This window comes from Schistocerca piceifrons, chromosome 7 (genome assembly GCF_021461385.2).
Source record: "Schistocerca piceifrons isolate TAMUIC-IGC-003096 chromosome 7, iqSchPice1.1, whole genome shotgun sequence".
NCBI lineage: Eukaryota > Metazoa > Arthropoda > Insecta > Orthoptera > Acrididae > Schistocerca > Schistocerca piceifrons.
In genome coordinates this window covers 174,400,546-174,427,405 of record NC_060144.1, presented here as the reverse complement: position 1 = coordinate 174,427,405, position 26,860 = coordinate 174,400,546, and the positions used below count along the sequence as shown (strand labels likewise).

At 42.6% G+C, this 26,860-nt stretch overlaps 1 protein-coding gene across 5 annotated transcripts in view; it reads right to left on the bottom strand.

Moving 5' to 3' along the window:
• Positions 1-26,860, bottom strand: part of LOC124804723 (exosome complex component RRP43-like) — a 145,285-nt gene that overhangs the window by 34,637 nt on the left and 83,788 nt on the right. For all 5 annotated transcript variants that reach the window (XM_047265003.1, XM_047265006.1, XM_047265004.1 and 2 more), the window contains 2 exons: positions 21,998-22,292; positions 5,237-5,357 (listed from right to left, as the gene is read on the bottom strand). In XM_047265003.1, coding sequence (XP_047120959.1) covers positions 5,237-5,357; positions 21,998-22,292 — 416 coding nt within the window. The remainder of the gene's footprint in view (positions 1-5,236; positions 5,358-21,997; positions 22,293-26,860) is intronic.

Here is a 26,860-nt window from a genome sequence, read left to right as displayed (position 1 = left end):
AACAGAGGATGTGAAGGCATATCCCACACGACCAGCAGATTTAGAGCCATCGATGTAAAAACCAACAGCATCCCGAAACTCCCATAAAATTTGATGGAAAAAACAATGGAAAACCATTGGGGGAAAAGCATCTTTCGGACCTCAGTAGAGATCCATCCGAATCCAGGGCCGAGTAACTAACCAAGGGGAGGGTGTTGGGGAGGGAATGTGGGAGATAGGACAAAGAAGGAAGTTGAAAATCACAGCAAAGAGACGCGAGGCGGAGTCCAACTGGTAAACCCGCCCAAGCGTGGGAATCAGGTGGGTGATGTCCTTGGTCTGGGAACACGATAAAATAGGAAGGATGAGTGGGAGAGGAACGAACAGCAATTGCATAAGAAACCAGAAGCTGGGACTGCCGAACAGAAGGGGGGGGGGGGGGGGGGGATCCCAGCTTCAACCAGGAGACTATCAACAGGGCTAGTAGGCAAGGCAACTGTGGCCAAACGGATGCCACGGTGGTGGACCAGATCCAGGAGGCCCAGTGTGGAAGGAGCAGTCGAACCATAAACTTGACAACCATAGTCCAAGAGAGACAGCACTAAAGTCCGATAAAGGTGGAGAAGAGTGGAACGATCCACACCCCAAAAGGTGTGGGCAAGGATGCGAAGGACATTGAGTTTACGGAAACATCCTGTCTTCAGAAGTCTGATATGAGGTACCCAAGTGAGCTTGTTGATGAAGACCCAGGAAATGAAACTGTGGGACCACAGGTAATCATTGTGCATCGAGATAGAGCTCCGGATCGGGGTGGACCGTAGTACGGCGACAGAAGTGGACCACCTGCGATTTTAAAGGAGAGAACTGAAACACATGTAAGAGGGTCCATGCAGAGGCACGCCATATAGCAACCTGGAGCTGCCGCTCTGCAGAAGCCATCGAAGAGGAACTAACCCACATGCAGAAATCATCCACATACAGAGCAGGGGTGACCAAAGGACCGATGGAGGCCACAAGTCCATCTATAGTAATGAGGAAAAGAAGTACACTCAATACGGAGCCCTATGGTATGCCATTCTCCTGGGTCTGTGGAGAACTAAAAACAGTACAACCTGAACCCTGAACGACCGATGAAACAAGAAATGGCAATAAAAATTGGGAGTGGGCCCCAAAGACACCACTCATGAAGTGTAAGTAAGATATGATGGCATCAAGCCGTGTTGTAGCCTTGCGAAGATCGAAAAATACTGCAACCAAATGGCGGCACTGGCAAAAAGCCTGTCGAACTGCGGGTTCCAAGAGAAGTAAATGATCGATCAGAGACTGCGCCTCTCGGAAACCACACTGGTAAGGAGACAGTAGATCCCGAGATTCGATGACCCAACTGAGCCGACGGGCTACCATCCGTTCAAGTAACTTGCAAAAAACGCTTGTCAGACTAATTGGCCAATAGCTCTCGACAAACAGGGGGTTCTTACGATGCTTAAGGTTGGGAACCAAGATGCTATCCCTCCATTGAGAAGGCAGGCCACCCTGGAGCCAAATACGGTTAAGCACCTGGAGAAGATGTTGACGTGGTGCACTGAGATGTTGAAGCAATTGCTTGTGAGTGGAGTCTGGGTGAGGGGTCATATCATGAGAAGGTGTGAAAAGAAGTTCCCATTCAGTAAAAAGTTCGTTGTAAGATTCTTACTCACAAGGGGTAAAACATAAGGCGGAAGCTTCGGCCTGATGTTTCTGGTGAAGGAAAGTGGCCGGGTAGGAAGTTGATGCTGATGCTGTTGCAAAATGGGTCACAAGATGTTCCATGAGAAAGGTGTTGCAAAGCTCGATGGTGATCATGGATGGCGATGGCAATGGCAATGGCCTTACTCCACCATGGGACTTGCCGGCTGCGAAACGTCCAGATGAGTGTGGGATACCAAGGCTAGCAGCGCGAACAATCACATCAGACACATTGCGTAGGATGTCATCAATACAACCTGACAAAAAGGGACAAAAAACGACCTGTGCAGTATATAGAGGCCAGTCAGGGCATTGGAAAGACCAACAAGGTAATCTGTCCATTGGGGAAGTGGGAAGGGAGCAAGAGAATCAACAGGAAGTGGTCACTATCACATAGGTCATCTTGTGGCGACCAGTGTAATGAAGGGAAGAGGGAGCGAGAAGAAAGAGAAAGATCAATGGCAGAAAAGGTACCATGACCGGCACTGAAATGGGTAAGGGAGCCATCATTAAGAAGGCACAAGTCGTGGTCTGCAAGAAACTGGTCTATGAGAAGACCCTGACTACATGGAAAGGCACTGCCCCACAAGGGATGATGATGATGATGATGATGATGAGCATTAAAATCCCCATGAAGGAGGAAGGGAGGAGGAAGTTGCTGAAGAAGGGCAGTTAAGGTAACAGGTGTAAGAGTCCTGTCAGGAAGGAGATGAAGGGAGGAAAGGAGGAGGAAGTTGCTGAAGAAGGGCAGTTAAGGTAACAGGTGTAAGAGTCCTGTCAGGAAGGAGATGAAAGATTGCAAACTGCGATCCCAGAGTCCAGATGGACCCTAACAGGAACCACTTCCAATGTGGTTTGAAGAGGAATCCACGTGCTAGCAATGTCTGTATGGACCAACGTGCAAATGCCACCAGAGGCCCGCAGGGGGCCAACCCGATTTTGACAGAGAGCAGGGAACCCACTGAGGGTCAGTGAGTGATCATCAGTAAAATGAGATTTCTGTAGAACCACACAAGCTGCAGAGTAGAACGAAATAAGGGATGTCAACTCAGAGAGGTGACGATAGTATCCATTACAATTCCATTGGATAACAACAGAATGATGATTCAAATGGGGGGGTGAACAGGCTAAAGCCAGTCATGCTGCCAGGTCACCATCTGTCACCGACATGGAGGGGCCGACATCCATGAACAGCAGGTCAGAGGCAGGTTGTGAAGGTTGGGATGGGACCTTTGGCAGCACCAGAAGCTCCTTGTCCCAGGAATTATGTTTCTTCTTCTTTTCTGTTTGAGATCGAGGAGGGCTGTGCTGCAAAAAGGAGGCAGCTGTAGCAAGATCTGGAACATATCTGGAACAGAAAGAGAGCGGGCGACCTGGGGTCCTGCAGACAGTGGTTTTCGTGGTCGCCGTGTGGCAGCAGACCTTTGGCCTGGAAGGTGCCAGGAAGGGGGGTCCTGGTAGGGGTGCCCTTGACTGGCAGACACCGAAAAAGTGGGACACTTGTCCAGCTGTGAGGGGGAGCAGCGCCCGGACAGGAGGGTGTGGGAACCGCAGGGGGCGGGGGGGGGGGGGGGGGGGGGAGGGGTGGAGGAGTGCGAGACTGGGGTAAAGAAGGTGGAGGAAGGGGTGAAAATGTAACCAAAACAGAGCTTGACGTCACTGACACAGGATGAAGATGCGCATACTTCGTACGAGCCTCAGTGTAGGTTAGACAATCAAGGAACTGATACTCCTGTATATTCTTTCCCTTCTTATAAACCTGGCAATCCAGTGAACATGGAGAATGATTGCCATGTCAATTAACACACACAGGAGGGGGAACATAGGAACTCCCGCCATGACGACCACAGTCACCACAGAGGTGAGTGTGCAAACAGTGGGAATACTCGTGTCCAAAACACAAGCACATAAAATATCTCATAGGTGGTGGGACGTACAGCTTCACGTCACATCGATAAACCATAATATTGACCTCCTCAGGGAGGGTATCCCCTTCAAAGGCAAGGATAAGGGCACCAGTATCAATGTGATTGTCATTTGGGCCCTTCTGAACAAACCGAAGAAAGTGAACAACCCACCATCCTAGGTTGTACTTAAGTTCCTCATCAGTTTGAAGGATGAGGTCCTTGTGAAAAATTACACCTTGAACCATATTCAAAGACTGGTGGGGGGTAATGGACACAGGAATTGTGCCAAGATGATCACAGGCAGTAAGGGCAGCAGACTGGGCAGCTGAAGCAGTTTCGATCAACAATGAACCCGACCGTATCTTGCTCAGAGAGTCCACTTCGTCAAATCATTTCCATTCAAAAAGACAGCCACAGAAGAACGGCCAGAGTTCTGGACCTGTATGCGTTTCATTTGCATAGCATCCGCCCTGATACCACCCACTCTAATCAGGGGCTCTCCCACAGGCACCACCCAGGCACAGCAAGGGCCATCTGGCACGGCGGCCATTGCTGGGAGTTCAGGTGCTCCAAGATGACAAGCAACCACTCCTAGGCTTACATGAGGTGGTCACAACTCAGGTATCAGAAGTGTGAGCCCCATGTTTTCAGGGGGCTCAACCAAAAGGGTACATAGCGACCCTGCTGGTTATGTACCCGAGCATCAGACAACGGCGTGAACGAAAAAGTGGAAGGAACTAGGAGGGCACACGCTGGAGATACTAGGTAAGGTGCTCTTTCCCATATGGCTCACACTACGGAATAGAAATTTAGTAATGGAGGTCAAACCCCAGAGGGAGACCAGAGAATGCCAAAAGGATGAGGTAATCACAAAGCCTGGATAGTGGGCCCAAAATAAAGAAGGACATCAAGAGAGGGAGAGGAGAGAGTGGAGGGGAAGGAGCAACGACAGGAAAGGCGGGAAAGGGAAAGGAAATGTAGCCAGGAAGAGAAGGAAGGCTGCAACAGCTCAGGGCCCCGTGCTTGCCACGCACGTACTCATGAAAGGACCGTGAGCCCCATGGGGGGTTTTCTTCAGTGTGAGCTTGTGTTTTGTCTCCAATGTCCTCTGGGATGAGAGGATGTTAAACTAACTATCTCCCAATATGAAGCCATGACTCTTTAAGGAAATTGTGAAGTCAGTGAAAAGAGTGTTTAAAGACGGAAGGTTGGTGCTGTTCATTTGGAATGAAATTAATTTATCCTGAAACATGAAGCTGGCCATCAATGGGATTGAGGTCACTATAAAAAATACGCACTACAAAACTTTATCTATCAGAATGAACTGAGAACTTTTGGCTGTTTTCAGAGATCAACATCACTGTCAGTCCAAACAATGAAAAAGTAATTGGCACAATTGAGCAGACAAGAGCCTAACAATCCAGAAAGTCCTCTCTAAGTGGCCCATAAAATACTGAAAACATTTGAGAGATGATAACTAAATAAATCAGAGGAATGGGCATATGAACATTTTTTGGGTGTCTGCCTTTGTTGCTTCAGAGGTGCAATTTTTTTCTGTGTGTATTTTACTTACAAAATCAAATAATAAGTGGAATTTAAGTGACAATTCTAAACTCATTACTTACTTATCAATTATGGCAAATGTTGTTGCGACTGGAATGTTATCAATGATGAGTGGAGTCCTTTTTCTCAAATTAACTGTCTTTTTATCCTCATCTGCGTTATATTCAACAGTAGGCAGAGAAACTGAAAAAAAGTAAAAAATAATAAAAACAGGATATCCTGGGGGAAAAAGTTTTCAAACAAACAGTTTCAAAACTGTCTGTTTCTGTCATTATGAAATAAAATACTCCTTAAAACACACACACACACACACACACACACACACACACACACACACACAGAGAGAGAGAGAGAGAGAGAGAGAGAGAGAGAGAGAGAGAGATTGATTTTACAGCTAAAACACAAACAATGATTCATTGTGGATGATTGATCACATCAGATGAGAATCTGTGGTTTGCTCAGGTGAATCACTCTGTGATTAAACCTGAGGTTGGAAAGTTAATCATTTCACATGATAAATTGTAATAATGTGGGACATGTAGTTTTATATTTGTATTGTACATTAATTTGTGAACATGGCTAACATGTGGTAGACATGACATGACAAAGCTGCTGCTGTGGTATTCAATCCGAATACTGGTTTGATGCAACTCTTCACACTACTTTATCCTGTGCAAGTATCTTCACCTCTGAATAACTACTACAACCCACATCCAATTGCAGCTACTTACTGTACTCTTCCCTTGGTCTCCATCTGCAATTTTTACCACCCATACTTCCCTCCAATACTAAATTAACTATTACTTGATGTCTCAGAATGTGACCTATCAACTACTCAAGTTATGCCGCAAAATTCTATTATCCCCAATTCTATTCAGTAACCCCCCGAATTGGTTACACTATCTAGCTATCTAACCTACAGCATTCTTTTGTAGTACCACATTTCAAAAGCTCCTATTCTCTTCTTGTCTGAACTGCTTATTGTCCACGTTTTACTTCCGTAGTAGGCTAGACTTTTTCCCAAATTAAAATACACTTTTTTCCCAAGTTAAAATACACTATACCATGGGTGAAAGTACATTTTCCCATGTTATGTGACAATATACTTTCTCTCAGAGATGTAAGACTTTTCAATCATTTGAATGGTAAAGGTTTTACACACTAGTGTAGAACTTCTTGGCACTTTAGGAAACAAAACATAGCAAAAAAACAATGTGTTTTAGAAATATCTCTGATGTGCGGCAACATGTACACTGCATAGTTTTGTATTACAGAAGTATAAATACGAATTCCACCACATACAGCAAAGTAGCTCCCAAGACACCGAAATCGAGATTGTGCTGCCAATTAGCTTTTGTCAACCAATCATAGCTCACTTCACATGATCTCACCAGCCAATGACAGCAGATATTTAGAGCATAGGACATGTGACGTAGTCAGCGAATATATAATAGAGGGAAACATTCCACGTGGGAAAAATATATCTAAAAACAAAGATGATGTGACTTACCAAGTGAAAGCGCTGGCAAGTCGATAGACACACAAACAAACACAAACATACACAAAAAATTCAAGCTTTCGCAACCAACGGTTGCTTCATCAGGAAAGAGGGAAGGAGAGGGAAAGACGAAAGGATGTGGGTTTTAAGGGAGAGGGTAAGGAGTCATTCAAATCCCGGGAGCGGAAAGACTTACCTTGGGAGGAAAAAAGGACAGATATGCACACACATACACACACACACACACACACACACACACACACACACACACACACACATATATCCATCCGCAGATACACAGACACAAGCAGACATTTGTAAAGGCAAAGAGTTTGGGCAGAGATGTCAGTCGAGGCGGAAGTACAGAGGCAAAGATGTTGTTGAAAGACAGGTGAGGTATGAGCGGCGGCAACTTGAAATTAGCAGAGGTTGAGGCCTGGCGGATAATGAGAAGAGAGGATATACTGAAAGGCAAGTTCCCATCTCCGGAGTTCTGACAGGTTGGTGTTAGTGGGAAGTATCCAGATAACCCGGACGGTGTAACACTGTGCCAAGATGTGCTGGCTGTGCACGAAGGCATGTTTAGCCACAGGGTGATCCTCATAACCAACAAACACTGTCTGCCTGTTGTAGGGAAGCAGCCTACTCACGCTGTATAAAATTCACATCAGTCTTTCCAGTGTGTGCCAGCCTAGTTCTGACGTCATAAATGTTGCGCAATACTTTAAAAATCAAGTAAATAACCTGAAACGTTTCTAGCATGTCAGGAGTAATACTAAATCAATATGTGTTGAATATCAGTTCAATAACTTTAACCATTTTCGAAATTGGGACGTTTTTCTGTAAAAATCATTGGCGCAACAGAAAAGAGCTAGAGACTTAAAAATTTATATTTAGATTCCTTTTTCATAATAATTTAGTAGAAACAGTCTTCTGCATCTCACAAATTAAGATTTTAGTTGAAATTCATGATTTTCTGGTTTTTGTCTTAAAAATTAAGGAAGCAAGATAGATTAAGTAGGCGAATAAATAAGGCTAGGATGTTTAAATTTCAGTAGAAGGGAGATCCACTATAGTCATAAAGATGTGAGAAGTTTCAATTGAATAACTATAAAACTACAGCGATAGCATATCTCCAAAGGGCAAGTTCAGAGCTCGTCTACTGCGTGTAGTGTAATTAAATTAATTCTCTCGCCCAAAATAATTGACTTAGCCACGTCAGATTTTTTATTATGATTACTTACCTGTGTGCTGACTGCACATTTAAATTGAGAGCTTCATCGGCCATCAGCAAAGGAAGCGATGATTTATTCAATAACTTGAAGTGGTGCATTACTAGCCCAGCGGCTAGTCGGGAGAGCAATTTTGATCAGGCGCTCCCTTAGCCGTCCGCACCGCTGCTTTATATATAAGAACGCTGCGCGAGAGAAGAAGGCCCCAGTTCTCTCCAGACGCTGAATAGCACACCATCTGTGTCGGGAGTCGCGTCGTGTCGGTATCATTGCTATAAACAGCCTCAGATGCCGTATTAAGTTACTCGGGATACGCGTAACCTTGAAATCATTTTCGAGTGAAGTGTTAATTCTGGGATGACTTTAATGATCTATCTTCAGTTTGCGTATGTCGTATTTTCACGTGCCGCCGCGGGACAAACATTCTACCATTATTTAGCGTGGCGTTTGATGAACATTATCATCAAATTATGGCGAGCATTCACTTAAACATTTAATTTGGACAGTTATAGTTGCATCAGCGTATTAGACTCTGAACTGCTCTGGTAGTTGGATTGTGTGGATTTTTTTTTTTATCTGTGACTTTCAGAATACACCGAACGTTTTTACAGGATCGTTTTTGATTATGAATCCCAGACAATCTCCTAATTCCTCAGAGGTATAAGCTGTAGCTATAAGTGTATTTCTCAGATGAAGTGGGAACTAGGAATTCTAATTACAGGCTTCACGTTTTGCTAATCACTTTCTGGTTGCCAATATTGTAGTTAGAGAGCCAGTGTTGAGAACGGCAAAAGACACCATAAATAATAGGAACATTTATATAACAATCAATTCCACCCGCCGCCCCACATATGGTTAATCGGCCGGGAAATGCATCTTTTCTACATTACAAACCAAATATTATTAACAATTAAATTACACCAGCCGCCCCACAATTGGTGCATTGGCCGGGAAAGAAACTGAGTAAAAGTGAAAGTGATTTTTAAATATTTGGATTTGGAAGTGAAATGCGACACGCAACTGAATAATAGAACAGTGATAGTGTTACGTATGCATGTGGACGACGCAATTGGATTAACAATGCATCTGGATTGACGGAGCTGGCACTGAGTCTAGCGGTACTGCCGGCATCACGAGAAACCAGTTTCGCCTCACCGCAGTTGTCCGCCGGAGCAACCAGTGCCGCGCCTGCAGTTGCGGGCCACGCAAACACACAGCAACCGTCGGAGTGCCGTCTGCAATTCAACGCGCCGCGTCACATCAGTAATCCTGGTACGCCGCGCCGGCAACGCCATATGTCGTGCAGAAGGAACTAAGTTAAGTGAAAAGCTGTTAAAAATTTTACTAACCTGCACTAAAAGACTGTCGGAGATGGAACTGCCAGAAGAAACTGAGGTTAAACTTAAATCAGAACCTATGTCTGTTGAGGGAACTGTAAATCCAGACAACGGTTCAAGTGTAAATATGCATGAAAATAGTAATATTAAAGTGAAATATGAAGTATTGTCTCCTGACAGTAGTGTGAAAAGGGGCAATGATTCAATAAGAGAGACCCCTGTAGTAAAGCAGAAATTAGAAATTGTTAACTTATTGGATGATAGTTTATCTGATGAGTTAAAAACGAAACAGTCATCAGAGGTGGTAGAGTTTAAAAAGGATAAGTTTGATATGACTGATCAATCAGAAGTTTCATTTAGTTTTGATGATTCTGGTGTTGGAGCTAGTTTTTCGTCATCTGAGTGTGATAAAAAGCCAGATAGTGAGCGACCCGAAGATACTGGGGCTATTGATTTAAATGTTATATTACAAGCAATAGATGCCAGTAATGCAAAATTGTCAGCCAGTAATGCTGAGTTAAAATATGAGATTGTGGCCAGCCAAACTAATTTTAATAAATGATTTGAGGCAATGGACAATAAATTAGAATCCAATAAAGCTGAATTAGAAACGTCCTTCAAGAATGGCTGCAATAAGTTGAAAGAGGATCTGGACATTTTAAATTATAAAATTGATTACAACCATGAGGATATTAAGAAAAAGGTTGCTCAACAATTTTCTGAAATGTATAAAACAGTAAAATCCGAAGTTGTTGCTGAGGTTCGCAAAGACTTCCAAATGGAAGATGCGAAGCTGGAGCATAAGTTAACAGAAAAGATTGAGGCGGAATCTGAACTGTGCTCAGATAGGTTTAAAGATGTTAATATAAAAGTAAACATATGTCAAGCAGAAGTAGATGCAATCAAAACTGTTACTACTCATATTGTGCAAAGAGTAGATAATGTTGAAATGAGAGTAGAAAATATTAGTACTAACATTGCTAACCTTGAGAGTAAAGTAGCTACAGTAACTTCTGGTAATGGTAGTATGCAACAAGTTGTAGCTGCAAACGCCGCTTTTATCGGGTGTCGGCAGTTCTTGTGGTTCGATCCAGATAAAAATATCCACCCGCTAGATTTCTGGAACGATTTTGAAGATGTGATTCCACCAACTTGGTTTGAACGAGACAAAATCTCATTTATTAGAAGCCATTTAGCAGGTGACGCCATGCGTTGGTCAGCTGATGTTATGTTGAAGTGTAAAACATTAGTGGAATTTAAAATAGCTTTCATCAATAAATATTGGTCTAGTAATAAGCAAAATGAAGTGTTGGAGAGAATTTTGGAGTGGAAAACGCTTCAATGTAGGCAAGGAATCTATTAAAGAGTTTGCTAGGTCATGGATCTCACGTTTGTCACATTTGGCCAAAAAGCTAAAACCTGAAATGATAGTACTAGATCTGGAAGCCAAACTGCCATGGTATTGGCAAAATAGAATTATATCTGCCCCTAGAGACAATCTGGATCGTTTCACTGAATATTTGGAATGTGTAGAACGTGTTGCTGCCAATGAGGAGCAAGCACGTAATAACAGAAATGGTAATAACATTAGTAGTAATTTTAAGAATGAGCAGAATGGCAATGTAAACATCAGAACAGCACGTGTTCGCCATCCTAAGAGAGGTAGGAATTGGAGAAATAATTATCAGAACCAACAAAGGCATCCAAATGATAGTAATTTTATTCCAAACAAAATTATGCAGGTAAACAACAGTGCGGAAAGCAATGCTGTGCCAGTTAACTATAATGGAAATAAAGGAAACAGTAGTAGGCCGAGGCAGGAAAACTAGTTCCCGTCTATGAGGACACTGGCACTCACCAGACGGTTACTTTTCCTAAGTCAGTAATTACAGTAATTGGTAAGACAGATCAGAATACTCAAACTGAACATGTGGATGAAGGGTCGGTAGCATCTAAGGATACAGCAGAAATATTAGATCACTCACAGTATTTGATAGATACCGTGTTGGAGACGCTTTCTAAGTGGGAAGAGGAAGAGAAAGCGCAGCAGTGTAACAGTAGGGAAGAGCTACAAAATACTGAATTGTCAGGTGAAAAAGCAGAAGAAATTCATGCTTATATTTACGATGAGGATGATGTGCTCTTATCTAAAGTGCCTGTGCAGGATGTCGATACTGTACTAATAGATTTAGGTTCTGGTTCTGAGCACTATGGGACTTAACATCTGTGGTCATCAGTCCCCTAGAACTTAGAACTACTTAAACCTAACTAACACACACCCATGCCCGAGGCAGGATTCGAACCTGCGACCGTAGCAATAGATTTAGGAAAGGAGGTAAGTGAGAATGTAGAGGACAGCCTGTTGGGAGTCGATGAACCCAGTAGCTGTGACCAGTTGTCACTTGAGAAGGAACCCGATGATAATAGTGAAAGTGGTTTAGCTGTAACTAGTGTTATGCCCGGTCTGGAGGCGCAGAATCGCTCAGACTACAGTAATTTGGGTCATGTTCAGCAAACTAAATGTAATGAAGTCGTGTGGTGTTTCGATTTGAAATTAATAGACCGACTGGAAAAGGCAGCTGAAAATGTAATTCAGGAAACCCCTACATATTTTGACCTAAATGTAATGAAGACAGATGTCGATCACTTTAGTTGAAGACAAATACAAAAGGAACTATTGGATGAGTTTGAGGAACCACCTGTACAACCTAGAATAAGCCACCCTATAATAATAGTGAATATGTTGGGTATCAATGTACGTTGTCTCTCAGACAGTGGAAGTGAGGTGAGTGCGATATCTCAGTCCTCCTTTGATTCATTACCTGGTAAAGACAAGCTTACAGTAATGAGGGTATCAGGACTTAGAATAATTGGTGCTACTGGCAAGGTGTCAAAAACGATAAAACAAGAAGCTTTGCTGTCCTTTGACATTAATGGTACTTTAATTGATCATCCATGCTTAATTGTAAATAATCTCAGTATTGAGGTTTTAATTGGCATAGATTTCTTGTCGAAATATCAGAGTGTTGTTGACTTTGAAAGAAGCCAGTTAAAAATGGTCTTGCTGATAACCGGAGTAATTACGGTACCTTTTATTGATAAACATGTAGTAACTAATGATGAAACTTGGGAGCTACCTATACGAGTTCTGAAAAATAGGAGATATTGGGACGAAGGTGTTAATTTTAGTAAAAGTAAGCTAAACACAGAAGAAGAAGAAGAAGAAGAAGCAGCAATTATTTTGGACAAAATAGAAGCTAAATTGCAGGAAATCGATAAAATTTCAGCTAATCAGAAGGAAGAACTGAGACAGGTTTTAAAAAGGCATCATAAGGTATTTTCAAATAGACCTGGCGTGGTCAAAGGTTATGAATGTCAATTAAAGGTGAAACCTGGCCAAGCCATACCAAATACATGTAGCTAGGAAGGAGGCAGTTCGAAAAGAGATACAGAGAATGCTAGAGTGGGGTGTGATTGAAAAAGTGGTCGTGAGTACAATAATCCTCTTGTTGTTGTACCAAAAAGAGACAGGAGTGTCAGATTGGTCTTGGACGCTCGTTGGTTGAATGAAATAGTGGTTAGGGAAAGTGATAGACCACAGAACATGGACGAGTTATTGCAAAAGTTCCGTGGAGTAAAATTCTTAACTTCTATGGACATCACGTGTGGATATTGGAATTTGCCACTGGCGGAAAGTTCAAGGAAGTACACAGCTTTCTTGTACGAAGGAGTTTGTTACCAATACCGTGTGGTACCTTTCAGACTTAATATCTCTGTTTGTGCCTTCGTACGCGTGATGTGCCAGGTTTTAGGACCAGCCTTAAGTAATAAAATAACAGTTTAATATAATGGAAGGAAACATTCCACGTGGGAAAAATTATATATAAATACAAAGATGAGGTGACTTACCGAACAAAAACGCTGGCAGGTCGATAGACACACAAACAAACACAAACATACACACAAAATTCAAGCTTTCGCAACAAATTGTTGCCTCATCAGGAAAGAGGGAAGGAGAGGGGAAGACGAAAGGAAGTGGGTTTTAAAGGAGAGGGTAAGGAGTCATTCCAATCCCAGGAGCGGAAAGACTTGCCTTAGGGGGAAAAAAGGACAGGTATACACTCGCACACACGCACATATCCATCCACACATACAGACACAAGCAGACATATTTAAAGACAAAGACCTTGATTATGAATCCCAGACAATCTCCTAATTCCTCAGAGCTATAAGTGTATTTCTCAGATGAAGTGGGCACTAGGAATTCTAATTACAGGCTTCACATTTTGCTAATCACTTTCTGGTTGCCAATATTGTAGTTAGAGAGCCAGTGTTGAGAACAGCAAAAGACAGCATAAATAATAGGAACATTTATATAACAATCAATTCCACCCGCCGCCCCACATATGGTTAATCGGCCGGGAAATGCATCTTTTCTACATTACAAACCAAATATTATTAACAATTAAATTACACCAGCCGTCCCACACTGTGTCCATTCATGCGAATGGACAGTTTGTTGCTGGTCATTCCCACATAGAAATCTTCACAGTGTAGGCAGGTCAGTTGGTAAATCACATGGGTGCTTTCACACGCGGCTCTGCCTTTGATCGTGTACACCTTCCGGGTTACAGGACTGGAGTAGGTGGTGGTGGGAGGGTGCATGGGACAGGTTTTACACCGGGGGCGGTTACACGGGTAGCAGCCAGAGGGTAGGGAAGTTGGTTTGGGGTCTCATAGGGATGAACTAAGAGGTTACAAAGGTTAGGTGGACGGCGGAAAGACACTCTTGATGGAGTGGGGAGGATTTCATGAAGGATGGATCTCATTTCAGAGCAGGATTTGAGGAAGTCGTATCCCTGCTGGAGAGCCACATTCAGAGTCTGATCCAGTCCCGGAAAGTATCCTGTCACAAGTGGGGCACTTTTGGGGTTCTTCTGTGGGAGGTTCTGGGTTTGAAGGGATGAGGAAGTGGCTCTGGTTATTTGCTTCTGTACCAGGTCGGGAGGGTAGTTGCGGGATGTGAAAGCTGTTTTCAGGTTGTTGGCGTAATGGTTCAGGGATTCTGGACTGGAGCAGATTCATTTGCCACGAAGACCTAGGCTGTAGGGAAGGGACCGTTTGATGTAGAATGGGTGGCAGCTGTCATAATGGAGGTACTGTTGCTTGTTGGTGGGTTTGATGTGGACGGACGTCTGAAGCTGGCCGTTGGACAGATGGAGGTCAACGTCAAGGAAAGTGGCATGGGATTTGGAGTAGGACCAGGTGAATCTGATGGAACCAAAGGAGTTGAGGTTGGAGAGGAAATTCTGGAGTTCTTCTTCACTATGAGTCCAGATCATGAAGATGTAATCAATAAATCTGTACCAAACTTTGGGTTGGCAGGTCTGGGTAACCAAGAAGGCTTCCTCTAAGCGACCCATGAATAGGTTGGCGTACGAGGGGGCCATCCTGGTACCCATGGCTGTTCCCTTTAATTGTTGGTATGTCTGGCCTTCAAAAGTGAAGAAGTTGTGGGTCAGGATGAAGCTGGCTAAGGTAATGAGGAAAGAGGTTTTAGGTAGGGTGGCAAGTAATCGGCGTGAAAGGAAGTGCTCCATCGCAGCGAGGCCCTGGACGTGCGGAATATTTGTGTATAAGGAAGTGGCATCAATGGTTACAAGGACGGTTTACGGGGGTAACAGACTGGGTAAGGATTCCAGGCTTTCGATAAAGTGGTTGGTGTCTTTGATGAAGGATGGGAGACTGCATGTAATGGGTTGAAGGTGTTGATCTACGTAGACAGAGATACGTTCTGTGGGGGTTTGGTAACCAGCTACAATGGGGTGGCCGGGATGATTGGGTTTGTGAATTTTAGGAAGAAGGTAGAAGGTAGGGGTGCGGGGTGTCGGTGGGGTCAGGAGGTTGATGGAGTCAGGTGAAAGGTTTTGCAGGGGGCCTAAGGTTCTGAGGATTCCTTGAAGCTCCGCCTGGACATCAGGAATGGGATTACCTTGGCAAACTTTGTATGTAGTGTTGTCTGAAAGCTGACGCAGTCCCTCAGCCACATACTCCCGACGATCAAGTACCACGGTTATGGAACCCTTGTCCGCCGGAAGAATGACGATGGATCGGTCAGCCTTCAGATCACGGATAGCCTCGGCTTCAGCAGTGGTGATGTTGGGAGTAGGATTAAGGTTTTTTAAGAAGAATTGAGAGGCAAGGCTGGAAGTCAGAAATTACTGGAAGGTTTGGAGAGGGTGATTTTGAGGAAGAGGAGGTGGGTCCCGCTGTGATGGGAGGACAGAACTGTTCCAGGCAGGGTTCAATTTGGATAGTGTCTTGGCGAGTTGGATCATTAGGAGTAGGATTAGGATCATTTTTCTTTGTGGCAAAGTGATATTTCCAGCAGAGAGTACGAGTGTAGGACAGTAAATCTTTGACGAGGGCTGTTTGGTTGAATCTGGGAGTGGGGCTGAAGGTGAGGCCTTTGGATAGGACAGAGGTTTCGGATTGGGAGAGAGGTTTGGAGGAAAGGTTAACTACTGAATTAGGGTGTTGTGGTTCCAGATTGTGTTGATTGGAATTTTGAGGTTTTGGGGGGAGTGGAGCTGGAAGTGGGAGATTGAGTAGATGGGAGAGACTGGGTTTGTGTGCAATGAGAGGAGGTTGAGGTTTGCTGGAAAGGTTGTGAAGGGCGAGTGAGTTGCCTTTCCGGAGGTGGGAAACCAGGAGATTGAATAGTTTTTTTGAGGTGGAGGGTGGCATGCTGTTCTAATTTGCGGTTGGCTTGTAGGAGGATGCTCTGAACAGCCGGTGTGGATGTGGGAGAGGAAAGATTGAGGACTTTTATTAAGGATAGGAGTTTACGGGTGTGTTCATTGGCTGAGTTGATGTGTAGGTGAAGGATTAGGTGGGTGAGGGCAATGGATTGTTCAGTTTGGAACTGGTATAGGGACTGATGGAAAGATGGGTTACAGCCAGAGATGGGAACTTAAAGTGTGAGGCCTTTGGGGGTAATGCCAAATGTCAGACAAGCTTGAGAAAATAAAATATGGGAGTGTAATGTGGCTAGGGCGAGGGCATGTTTGCAGAGGGAATGTAAATAAAACTTAATGGGGTCGTTGTGGGGGTGTTGTGAGGGTGACATGGTATTAGAAGGTGGAAAGTGTAACATGAGGCTGAAATGAAAATGAAAATAAAAATATATGGGGAGAGATAAAGGTGAACTAGAAAGCAACTGGAGATCTGGTGTGAAAAAAGGCAAAAAAGTGTTGGTTAAAGCTGGGCTATGTTGATCCTGTGGTGAACTTGGGTTGGTAGACAACAATGTAAACAAAGGTTAGGTGGTTGTGTTGACGCCAAAACACGTTAAAGGGTGGAGAAATTCGGGAAAATTTTGAAAAAACTGCGTGTAAATATATTAAAAGGAGTGGTTTTGTGGTGGCAGATTATGAAAATGAGGCTAACAATTGTCTGACGAAAAAATAATGATGTTAAAACCTGTGGGAAGCGGCTAAAAATGATCAGTGATGTGGGAAAAACAGAAATGGAAATAAAGCAAAAGTTATTAGAACTAGCCGAAATGGTTGTTTAATAGGTGAAAGGAACTGTTTGTAAACTGGAAACGGTGGATTTTATGGCAGCGGTAGTGTTGAAAGCGGAAAAAAAATTATAGCTACAAGAAAAACTAAACTTTCATATATAATAGTGGTGTTTTTCAGCATGTGTTAACCTTTAAGGTACACCAAACACTAATGTGCCAGTAAAATTTAAAAAAAAAATGCATAAATGGCTGGTCTTCTGAACCTGAAAGTTTTCTGCATGACTGGTCCTCAAAGTGTTAACTTTCAAATGGGAGTCAAACACTCCATGATTTAAGAAATCCATCACACATTCTCACAATTAACATAATTAATCTAGTGTAAAAAAAGGAATTCACTTTGCAAGTAGTGTTTCTCAAACCACCATTCGCAATATTTTCTCGCACTTGTCAGAAAAGTAAGCAATTGCGATGTCACACTTATCAAAAGCACTTTGTTCCTATGAAGTACACTATGTAATCAAAAGTATCCGGACAACTCCAAAAACATACGTTTTTCATATTAGGTGCAATGTGCTGCCACCCACTCCCAGGTACTCCACATCAGCGACCTCAGTAGTCATTAGACATTGTGAGAGGGCAGAATGGGGTGCTCTGCGGAACTCACAGACTTCGAACGTGGTCAGGTGATTGGGTGTCACTTGTGTCATATGTCTGTACGCAAGATTTCCACACTCCCAAACGTTCCTTGATCCACTGGTTCTGCTGTGACAGTGAAATGGAAATGTGAAGGGGCACACAGCACAAAAGCGTACAGGCCGACAGCACAAAAGCGTACAGGCCAACCTCGTCTGTTGACGGACAAAGACCGCATACAGTTGAAGAGGGTCGCAATGTGTGATAGGCAGAGATCTATCCAGACCACCACACAAGAATTCCAAACTCCATCAGGATCCACTCCAGGTACTATGACAGTTGGGCAGGAGGTGAGAAAACTCAGATTTCGTGGTCGAGCGGCTGCTCATAAGCCACACATCACGACGGTAAATGCCAAATGCCGCCTCGCTTGGTGCAAGGAGCATAAACATTGGACGATTGAACAGTGGAAAAACGTTGTGTGGAGTGACGAATCATGGTAAACAATGTGGCGATGCGAAGGCAGGGTGTGGGTACGGAGAATGCCTGGTGAACGTCATCTGCCAGCGTGTGTAGTGCCAACAGTAAAATTCGGAGGCGGTGGTGTTATAGTGTTGTCGACTTTATTATGGAGGGGGCTTGGACCCCTTGTTGCTTTGTGTGGCACTATCATAGCACAGGGCTACACTGACGTTTTAAGCACTTTCTTGCTTCCCACTGTTGAAGAGCAATTTGGGGATGGCGATTGCATCTTTCAACACGATCGAGTACCTGTTCATAATGCATGGCCTGTGGTGGAGTGGTTACATGACAATAACATGCCTGTAATTGACTGGCCTGCACAGAGTCCTGACCTCAATCCTATAGAGCACATCTGGGATGTTTTGGAACGCTGACTTAGTGCCGGGCCTCACTGGCAACATCTATATCTCTCCTCAGTGTAGTACTCTTTGAAGAATGGGGTGCCATTCCCCAAGAAACCTTCCAGCACCTGATTGAACATATGCCTGTGAGACTGGAAGCTGTGATCAAGGCTAAGGGTGGGTCAACACCATATTGAATTCCAGCATTACCAATGAAGGGTGCCAAGAACTTTTAAGCCATTTTCAGCCAGGTGTCCGGATACTTTTGATCACATAGTGTATTGAATAGTCTTTGTCCTACAACCATTTTGCTGTCAGAAAATTCTTGTGTATGCATTGTGTTTTGTTGTTGTAAATAGCACATTTTCTTTGCAATTAAAGTTTTATTTTCATATTAGTTTCTCATTTATGTTTTATTGCTGCAGTATTATTCTGCATTAGTGGGCCAAAGTAAAATTCTTTGTTAGACCTTCATTTCTCACCAGTCAAAATTACAAAAATTTAACTGCAAACTAAAACAATGAAAAATTCCTGTGTTTTTTTTTTTTTTTTTTTCAGATGAAAAAATTCCCACATTTTTCCCGGTTGACTCGAGGTATATCCACCCTGTTAATGCTTAAATTCATATTCAGTGTTAACAAATTTATTTCCTTCAGAAATGCTTCTCTTGTCCCTTGCTTTTGGCTGTTCGCAGTACCATCACAGCAAGGCCATGTTAGCTGATGTTATATTCATAATGAGAATATTCATAATGAAAATAACTTGACAGTGGGTAATGGTGGATTCACACATGAATAAGAAATTGTTTCATGGCATGGAATTGGTCTTCTGGCATTCTTTCCAGAGCCAGCTGATGGATGCCACTATTAAAGACTGCATGGAAAGCATTTGCACCTTCATGCTCACGCTCAAAACAAGGTCCTTGTTCCCAAATGTACTGGCAGACTGTCTTGGAAATGTGAAGGTTTGTCAGTACTGTCATTTGCTGCTGTTTAAAACAAACAAATCATTAATTTCATCATCTATGGCTAGAATAGTTTTCTTATATTCATGACTTTTTCCGTGTTGTAGTGTAGCTCAAAACCCTGACAAAAGAAATCCTCCTGGTTGTACATAATTTGTGTGTAAAAGTCAACACTCAATAAATAGCAGAAGGTTGAGTCGTCAACAGGCAAACATAAAAGAGAATGGAAACTTCCTAACTTTTGTGTACTTGTCAAAGATTTCTTCCGAAAGCTGGCAGAGTTTTCATCCTCTTTTGTGTGTACCTGTGTCGATGACTCAACCCATCTGCTATTCAGTGTGTGGCCTCCTTTACTCCTAAATTATTTACAGTCTGTCCAAAATTTCCTTATTACATTGTGATATATGCCAGAGGAAAACATCAATTGAAATTTCATTATTAACTGATCTTTATTTATGGATTCACATTTATCTCCGAAGTCTTCATTGACAGATACAGTGTTTCCTGAACAATATTGACCCTGCTCTGCTAATAAGTCATATTTCTCTCTCCTGCTAATCAATTTTGATGAATGGTGCCTTTTCTCTTCCTACTTATGGGCTGCAGAGACTTCATTTCTCTTGTACACTTCGGAATACAAAGGCCTTGGGATACATGGTATTCAAAATGCCTTCTACTTTTTTATTTTGATTTTGCTTAAAAAAGAGGAAAACAAAATTCATTGGGCACACAATACTTCGCAATGAATTCTTGGCCACCACACTGGAGAAGGTTTTAGGGAAGAAACGGAGAGGAAGACCACAGAAGAATCACCTGGATTTTGTGATTCAAATTGTATGCTGAATTACAGCATCCAGCAGAAGACTTAGTCTTTAAAAGATGACTGATGATTGTATATCCAGAAAATTCAAGGAAAATCAGACTTCCACCAAGGCCCCTTATGTACCAACAAAAATCAGCCTAATAGGCATTTCAAAACAGTGTCTCCCAAAAATACAGAGTTCATAATCTGAAATCACTTTGAAATGCTCAATGGTGATGTGAAATAATGCAGTGAGCCAAAAATAAATTATGTTGAAAAGAATACATAGGAAAAGCCTGAGACTTGTGGAACTTATACTGAAGCAGACTTATGAAGTCAGGATTAATTTCTTTGTCTTGTAATGGACATTGTCATAAACAATTGCAAGGATAAAATAAAGAAACATGTTTCTCTGTTGACCCACAAAAGTACACCTGACCTTACCCTTGTATTGTGGTGAAATGCAGTAGCTTGCTACTACAACCACTCAACACCTAAACAGAACACTCCCTATACAATTAACGCATCTTATCATTCCACTGAATCCCCACAATTTCATGATGTTTGTTGATGGGGCAATTTTCCCAGGAAACAAATTTTGTCACAACATGCAATATGTGATTGCTTCGTTTGGTCTTGACCAAGCAAATGGCTCATAATAAAATTGAAGGCACTTTCCCCAAAGAACAAGTGGATTATGAGTTACTGAGTGGTGATTTACACATAAATTATTTAAATCCAGGATGATTTGTTTTCTCAGGGGCTTGAGTCGCACTAGAACATGGAAAAAGAAATCATGAATATAAGAAAACTATGATAGCCAGAGGTGATGAAATTAATGATCTGTGTGTTTTACACAGCAGCAAATGACAGTATTGACAAATCTTCACATTTCCAAGACTGTCTACTGGTACATATGGGAACAAAGACATCATTTTTAAATGGCTATGGAAATTCACAGTTGTACAGGTTAGTTATTGCTACTTTTTCAATTAGTTTTACATTCTACTGACCTTATCTGACAAAGGAAGGAAGGAAGATTTGGGTTTAGTATCACGTCAACAAAAACATCACTAGTGCTGGGCACGGGCACAGGCTCAGACTGAACACAGAAACTGGCCATGCCCATTCAAAGAAATTTTTGTGGCATTTGGCTTAAGTGGTTTAGGGAAATAATCAAAACATGTCTGGACTGTTGGATGAGTCATTCAAATGCTGCCCTTCCAAATAATACAATACCAGTATCTTAATTACTGTGCTACCTTGCTAGATTTAACTGATTAAGATCCATGCAATCAATCTGGTACCCCATGCAAGAAATTTTTCAACAGGAACAATAATTACCACTCAAGCAATAATTCATAGACTGGTTTCATAAACAAAATGTTTCCAGCATGTAATGCTAATTTCCAGCCTATATTTATTGCACTAAAAATATCTTAAAAAAGAGGGAAACAGTTTTCATCATGGATTATAAACATGGCTGCTGTGTGACAAAACGGTGGAGACATTACCGTACAGCACAGCACCTATACACAATTGCTACTGCAAATACAGACCATTCTTCTATAAACATTTTAACTAAATATTACACCAGACTAATAGGGTGCATAAAATTAGACTTCAAACAATATTTTGTTGTAAACACATCCAAACTGATATTTTGCCTCAATGTATGTGTTCAGTCTGCCATTCTCCAAACCACCCAAAGCTTCTAATACAAGATTCATCATTAAATTGTTCTGGTAGTTGTGTGTCTCTGTTAGTGTTAGGTGTCATTTTTTTTTCAGTATCACATTTATATCGTCATTTGTGAAGCAGTAAGGTCAAGGAAACAAAAGACTATTACGTGAAGCATGCTTGAGTATATTTGAAACAAACTGTGTGACCAACAAAACTATCATTCATTGGCAACAAAACCAATTAAGTAAAACATCTATCTAACTACCCTAGTTACATGTGTACTCACTTGTTTTTAGGGCAGCAAGTAGTGCTGTAAGACAAGCGTCCAGTAACGCTCCATCATGATCAAGACATACCATATCACAATGTAATACCCAGACTAGATGTTCTGGAGCAATGCAGAGATCCTGTAGCTTGAGACACTGTGAGTTCATCACAATACTTGCAACAAGGTGTGTCAGAGTCTGTGCAAGTGCACTTGGTGGTCCTGGGCGAAATTTTGGGGAGCACAGAGGTGGGAGTGTTACATTTGGTACAATGAAACCACTCTCAGGTTCTTCCGTCTTTGGTGCTACCAGTTCCTAGAAACATAAATAATTAAATAGTGTGTATTACTACTACTATTTTTCTCTCACTAATTATTAGAGTGATTTCACTTACAAAATCAACTTAACTACTCATGGTAAACATATTTAAAGTCCTATACCTGAATATGCTAGTTACAGGGGGCTCAAGAAGTGATAAATGCACTACATTTTCAACATGAAATGTTATATTCTACATCTTTTCAAAATAACATAATTTGCTACTATTATAGTCTTCTATAAAAAAAATGATATCTATCCTAACCACACATTCGAAACAATAAGCACAGAGATTTATACAAAAATGTAAGACTAAAACTTACAGAATTAAAAAAGTCTTTTTAATTCAGAAAACATACATCGCATTGAACAAAGTCACAAATTATAAATAATATAATGCTATAACTAACACGATTTGGAATTCTGAATTGTAACTTCTTTTTCCTCATAGTTGGGAAATGGAAAGACATACTGAGCTTCCACCATAGTCCAGTCAGCAGAGTCAATGACTCTGAATGTCCTCTCTCAATGAGCAAAAGATAACCAAAAGTGAAGCCTTCACACTTATTAAACAAAAGATAACAAGTATTCTGCACAATGTGGCTAATGTAGCTGGTGGTACAAAAGTAACCACAGTAAATGTAATAGGGCATAGGCATGTGAAAATATAATGAGAAAGGTATGAATAAAATGAGGTTTGGGCTCACTGCCCCATTGGCATAATTAGAGATGGAGCCACTAACTAAATCAGGATGGCTGCATAGGGATATCAAAAGCAATTTTCCTGAATATGAGTCCAGCATCTTGTCACTGCACATCCTGACTCAGTCAACAATAGATAGGACGTGAGTATCCAATTGCAATGAGGAGATCGAGAGAGAGAGAGAGAGAGAGAGAGAGAGAGAGAGAGAGAGAGAGAGAGAGGCGAAGTATGATTATGATGATAATAATAATAATAATAATTCAAGTTTCATAATCAATGATTTAAAATTAGAACTATTATTATGACAGAGTTATTATGAATGGACTACACACAATGTCAAATGTCAAAAGTAGAAAACAAGAAGACACTGATAGAACAGGAGACAGGAGGCCAGAGGAATGCTCTGGGAAGTCAACCACACACCCGTATTTGATTCACTGTAAATAAAAACACAGACCAGTGCAGAGGCTTTACTTGACTTTTGAGCTACCACTCCATTTCTAGTTTAAGCACACACAAACACTTAATACACATCTGTCTACAGTCTGAATGACACTCAGTTGCAATGATGCTTTGAGTGTCATTGTAGGCAGGGGGCAGTGTTCGTAAGTGTTTAAAACTAAAACACACAGTGGTAGCCCAAAAGTTAACCAAGTCTCTGGTCTGTTGTGTGTTTTGATGTACAGCACATAAACTTCAGGTGCAGGGTTGCCTTTCTAGAATTACCATTATTGGAATGTTATGGGAAAAAAATAATTTGTTATTTTTAAGTTTAAAAAATAATTACATGCATAAAAAATTGCTAAACAATGTTTAAAAAGCACACGGTGAATGTTTCTGAAATGAGCAGATGAAACTCAGGAAAGTATTTATTAGGATACTGAAAATGCTGTACAGCATATTTACCACTACTACACCAGCTCGATGAAAGTGTACCTATTTCCTTCTTCGGGTATTATGGTGACATTCCTGCAAGCACCAAAAAAACTGCACTCCATTCCATTTGATTCAGCCATGACTTTCTTCACTTCTGTTTAATGAGCATCATCGAGAAACACCAAATGCACAACTGTAATTTTGCCTACCATAACTGAACAGTTTACCCCATTGTCATATTAAAAACTCCAGGTAGGAATATCAACAATGTAGGAAAAGACAGATTGCTACTTACTGTAAAGAAGACAGGTTAAGTTGCAGACATGCACAATTAAAGAGACACTTAGATAGATCTTTCGGCCACAGCCTTCATTAGTAAAGAGACACAAAGGCCATTCACATACGCAGGAAAACACAGCTCATGCACATGCAACTGCCAACTCCAGCATATTGGGCCAGAATGCAACTATCATGTGGGATGCAAGCAGCACTCTGAAGATGGTGGGTAAGGGGAAGGGATAGTAGTGTATTGGTGGGGAGAGAGACAAATGCTCTCTGGTAGAGTGAATGGCAACATGCGTATTGTCAGGAGATTGTGGGACAGTAAGGTGGGGAAAAAGGAACAAAAACGGAGAGGAGCGGGGAAAAATGGGCTGATGTGTCGGCAGGGGGCTGCAAATAAATAGGGTGGGAGATGAGGTTGAAGCCAGGGCAAAATACTGTCCCCACACCCTCTGCCCAACAGTCTCCACCCCCCCCCCCCCCCCCCTGTCCTATCATCTCCTCTCCATTCTTATCCCCCACCCTGTTTATCTGTGCAGCCCTCTGCCAATCCATCTGCCCATCTTCCCTGCTCCTCTCGTGTTTTTGCTCCTTTTCCCCCCATCTCTCTGTCCCACAACCTCCTGACACTGCATCTGTTGGCATTCTAGTCCCTGTACACCCCATCAGACAGCATTCCTCTCTCTCCCCATCTGTATAAATGCTGTGAGTTACCAAGTGAGAAAGTGATGGTAGATTGACACAATAAAAAACACACAAACACACACACAAATTTCAAGCTTTCACAACCCACGGTTGCTGCAGCAGGAAAGAGGGAAGGAGAGGGATAGACGAAAGGATGTGGGTTTTAAGGGAGAGGGTAAGGAGTCATTCCAATCCCGGGAGCAGAAACCTTAGGGGGAAAAAGGGACAGGTACACACACACACACACACACACACACATATCCATATGCACATATACAGACACAAGCAGACATATGTAAAGGCAGTTTGGGCAGAGATGTCAGTCGAGGCGGAAGTACAGAGGCAAAGATGTTGTTGAGTGACAAGTGATGTACGAGGGGCGGAAACTTGAAATTAGCGGAGGTTGAGGCCTGGTGGGTAACGGGAAGAGATGATATATTGAAGGGCAAGTTCCCATCTTCGGAGTTCTGATAGTTTGGTGTCAGTGGGAAGTATCCAGATAACCTGGACGGTGTAACACTGTGCCAAGATGTGCTGGACGTGCACCAAGGCATGTTTAGCCACAGGATGATCCTCATTACCAACAAACACTGTCTGCCTGTGTCCGTTCATGCGAATGGACAGTTTGTTGCTGGTCATACTCACATAGAAGGCTTCACAGTGTAGGCAGGTCAGTTGGTAAATCACGTGGGTGCTTTCACACGTGGCTCTGCCTTTGATCGTGTACACCTTCTGGGTTACACGACTGGAGTAGGTGGTGATGGGAGGGTGCATGGGACAGGTTTTACGCCGAGGGCGGTTACAAGGGTAGCAGCCAGAGGGTAGGGAAGGTGGTTTCGGGATTTCATAGGGATGAACTAAGAGGTTACAAAGGTTAGGTGGACGGCAGAAAGACACTCTTGGTGGAGTGGGGAGGATTTCATGAAGGATGGATCTCATTTCAGAGCAGGATTTGAGGAAGTCGTATCCCTGCTGGAGAACCACATTCAGAGTCTGATCCAATCCCGGAAAGTATCCTGTCACAAGTGAGGCACTTTTGGGGTTCTTCTGTAGGAGGTTCTGGGTTTGAGGGGATGAGGAAGTGGCTCTGGTTATTTGCTTCTGTACCAGGTCGGGAGAGTAGTTGCGGGATGTGAAAGCTGTTTTCAGGTTGTTGGTGTAATGGTTCAGGGATTCTGGACTGGAGCAGATTTGTTTGCCACAAAGACCTAGGCTGTAGGGAAGGGACCGTTTGACATGGAATGGGTGGCAGCTGTCATAATGGAGGTACTGTTGCTTGTTGGTAAGTCTGATGTGGACGGATGTGTGAAGCTGGCCATTGGACAGATGGAGGTCAACGTCGAGGAAAGTGGCATGGGAATTGGAGTAGGACCAGGTGAATCTGATGGAACCAAAGGAGTTGAAGTTGGAGAGGAAATTCTGGAGTTCTTCTTCACTGTGAGTCCAGATCATGAAGATGTAATCAATAAATCTGTACCACACTTTGGGTTGGCAGGTCTGGGTAACAAAGAAGGCTTCCTCTAAGCGACCCACGAATAGGTTGGCGCACGAGGGGGCCATCCTGGTACCCATGGCTGTTCCCTTTAATTGTTGGTATGTCTGGCCTTCAAAAGTGAAGAAGTTGTGGGTCAGGATGAAGCTGGCTAAGGTAATGAGGAAAGAGGTTTTAGGTAGGGTGGCAGGTGATCGGCGTGAAAGGAAGTGCTCCATCGCAACGAGGCCCTGGACGTGCGGGATATTTGTGTACACAGAAGTGGCATCAATGGTTACAAGGATGGTTTCTGGGGGTAACAGATTGGGTAAGGATTCCAGGTGTTCGAGAAAGTGGTTGGTGTCTTTGATGAAGGATGGGAGACAGCATGTAATGGGTTGAAGGTGTTGATCTACGTAGGCAGAGATAGATGCATATATATACTGATGTTGATGAAGGCTGTGGCCGAAAGATTTATGTAAGTGTCTTGTAAGTGCAGCTGTCTGCTACTTAATGTGTCCTCTTTACGGTATAGCAATCTGCCTTTTC